The 2,571-nt window shown below is 46.8% G+C and overlaps 1 protein-coding gene across 1 annotated transcript; it reads right to left on the bottom strand.

Annotated features, from left to right (window-relative positions):
• Positions 1 to 1,142: 1,142 nt before the first annotated feature.
• On the bottom strand, positions 1,143 to 2,571 carry LOC308341043 (cortistatin-like). The gene is made up of 2 exons (XM_080800674.1): positions 2,404 to 2,571; positions 1,143 to 1,446 (listed from the first exon to the last, which is right to left on the bottom strand). Exons 1-2 carry the CDS (start codon positions 2,503 to 2,505, stop codon positions 1,231 to 1,233), a joined length of 318 nt encoding a protein of 105 aa, XP_080656800.1. The 5' UTR covers positions 2,506 to 2,571; the 3' UTR covers positions 1,143 to 1,230.

Here is a 2,571-nt window from a genome sequence, read left to right on the forward strand (position 1 = left end):
GGCGCCTGGGCAGCTCAGTCGGTGAAGCGTCTGCCTTCGGCTCAGGTCATGATCCCGGGGTCCTGGGATCAAGTCTCGCATCGGGCTCCCTGCTCTGCGGGGAGCCTGCTTCTCCCTCTGCCTGCCGCTCCCCCTGCTTGTGTGCACGCTCTGTCTGTCTTACATAAATAAATATATATTTTTTAAGAATACATGTATGCATCTGTCACGGAACAAAGCCTGGACCCTGTGATCCTGACAGTCTGGAATTAGAAGTTGAGGCAACCAGGTGAGACGGCAGCCCTGCTGTGTATTTGGTTTGAAATAAGGCCTTGGGACAAACAGACTTCATTCTTCAAGACACAAATGTAGAAGCTCTGATCCATGAAAGAACTGTAACAAATTAAAATTAAGTTGCTAATGAAAACCAGCGTGGGTATTTTATCAGAGCAGGTTTGAATGGAACTCTTCTTAGAAGTATGTGAACAGGAGATCATGCTTGAGAGCATGACATTTGTTTTTAAATTGGTTTTCGCCAAAACACAAGAAGTAATCATTTTGCCCTCTGAGCACAATGTTAAAAATTTGCTTCTAGCATGAGGGAAATATTTTTTAAAATTAGAGGATTTCTATGAAAACAAACTGAATAAGATGTCATTCTGGATTCCTAAATATGTCACCTTTAGCCGTTTTAAATCAAAGGGAGACAAGGGAAGACCTTCCAAGCACATAACGAAGGTGGAAAGAAAGCCCAGTGGGTACCCTACAGCAGAAAACATGAAAATCTTTATCAAAAATGTTCACTTTGGGGAGCGCCCTCCTGGCTCAGTCAGTGGAGCACAGGACTCTGGATCTTGGGGTTCTGAGTTCAAGCCTCACGTTGGGTGTGGCGATTACTAAAAATAAAAATTTTTTTTTAAGATTTTTATTTTATTTTTTTGACAGACAGAGATCACAAGTAGGCAGAGATGCAGGCAGAGAGAGAGGAGGAAGCAGGCTCCCCGATGAGCAGGGAGCCCAATGCAGGGCTCGATCCCAGGACCCTAGGATCATGACCTGAGCCGAAAGCAGAGGCTTTAACCCACTGAGTCACCCAGGTGCCCCTAAAAATAAAATATTTTAAGATATAAATAAATAAAACTTTTCATAGTACACGGGAAGTAGAAGAAAGATCACAGCTGTTAATACATTTTATTCAGATGGTTCGTTACACTCCTTTGCACGAGTGATCGGGGGGGGGGGGGTGGAGTTTTATTTGCAGGAGGAGAAGGTCTTCCAGAAGAAATCCTTGCAGGGTGTCTTCTCCCGCAGTGACCGCTGAGGGGGCGGAACGTCCTGTCGCTTGGCCGCCTCCCCGGCTCCCCCTTCTGTGAAGGGAGCTGCACCCGCCTGGGACACCCACTGGTACCACCCAGCCAGGAAAGTCAAGAGGCTGTTTTTCTTCATTTCCATCCCTTCCTGCAGATGCTTTCAAAAAGAAGCAGAGAACAAAGGAAAGAAAAATAATCAACCATCTGGTTCAGCCAGCATTAAAAGATCCATAATTTCTTCCTTAAAAAAAAAAAATGTTTCAGAAGAATAAATCACATTTCCATTTAAAGGATGAGAAAGTTAAAAAATAAAATAAAGAATGAAGAACTCAAGAGAACACCTTAATGAAATAGTTCTAATTAGAGAAGGAAAAGTTAAGAATTTTCAAAGAAAACAAATGGCTTGTTTGGCCCATAATCTTGGCTGAGGTCCTTCATTAGAAGAGGTCAGGAAATCTATCATTTTCCCCGCCGCCAAGTGCCCAGTCTGACTCCTGGATGTCCACAAATTACTTTTTGAGACAGATCAGATTGAGACGTGATATTCCCTTCTTTCAAATTCCTTAGAAAGCTTCTAGGAGCAACCTGATGATAAATGACTTGTCTGAAACTCATCTGGTAATTTTAGAGAAAAATCCATTTTTAATGGCCAACTTTATGTACTCTTTCTTGGAACTTTTTCAAAATGGGGGGGAAAAAAGAGAAAAATAAATCACCTTACAAAGTTACGAACTCTCACGACGGAAACTGTAATGATGTCAATGAATCTGAGCCAGTGAGAAGAGTCCCATACCTATAAATTAAGATTCTAGAAGCATGTGTGAATAATGCGGGCCGTTTCAAAGATGACGCAATGGAGATGGCCCGGCAGGGAGGCTCCCCCTTGAGTGTCCGAGCTCTCTGCAGGTTGCTGGGACCGCCGAAGGTAAACGAGAACCCGTGGTCTAAGAGGGGACATCCCGGGCCCCGGGGACAGCTGAAGGGCACACTGCGAGGGTCAGCCCTGCCTGCTGACTGTCCTACACACACTCGGCCCTGGAGACGGGGGCGATCCGAGGAGGCCAAGGAACGAGCCGGCCAGAAAGCGGGCTCGCCTGCCCGTCGCGCTACTCACCTGGTCGTCGTGTCCCTCGAGGCCACCTTCCAGGGGCAGGGCCGCCGGGGCCGTGGCCCCCGACAGCAGCAGCAGCAGCAGCAAGCAGAGAGGTGGCGGCATTCTGAGGGCCGAAGCTCTGGGGCTGCTCGTCTCGGGCAGCCCCGAAGTCGGTGTTTTGTGCACTTG

The sequence above is a fragment of the Martes martes genome, assembly GCF_963455335.1.
Source record: "Martes martes genome assembly, chromosome: 4".
NCBI lineage: Eukaryota > Metazoa > Chordata > Mammalia > Carnivora > Mustelidae > Martes > Martes martes.

What these genes read in the sequence shown, in the direction of transcription:
- LOC308341043 (XM_080800674.1), bottom strand. Translation starts at nt 2,505, where the DNA reads ATGCCGCCACCTCTCTGCTTGCTGCTGCTGCTGCTGCTGTCGGGGGCC. An exon ending in TCGAGGGACACGACGACCAG is followed by an intron (nt 1,447 to 2,403) that starts GTGAGTAGCGCG and finishes TCTTTTTGAAAG; the next exon opens with CATCTGCAGGAAGGGATGGA.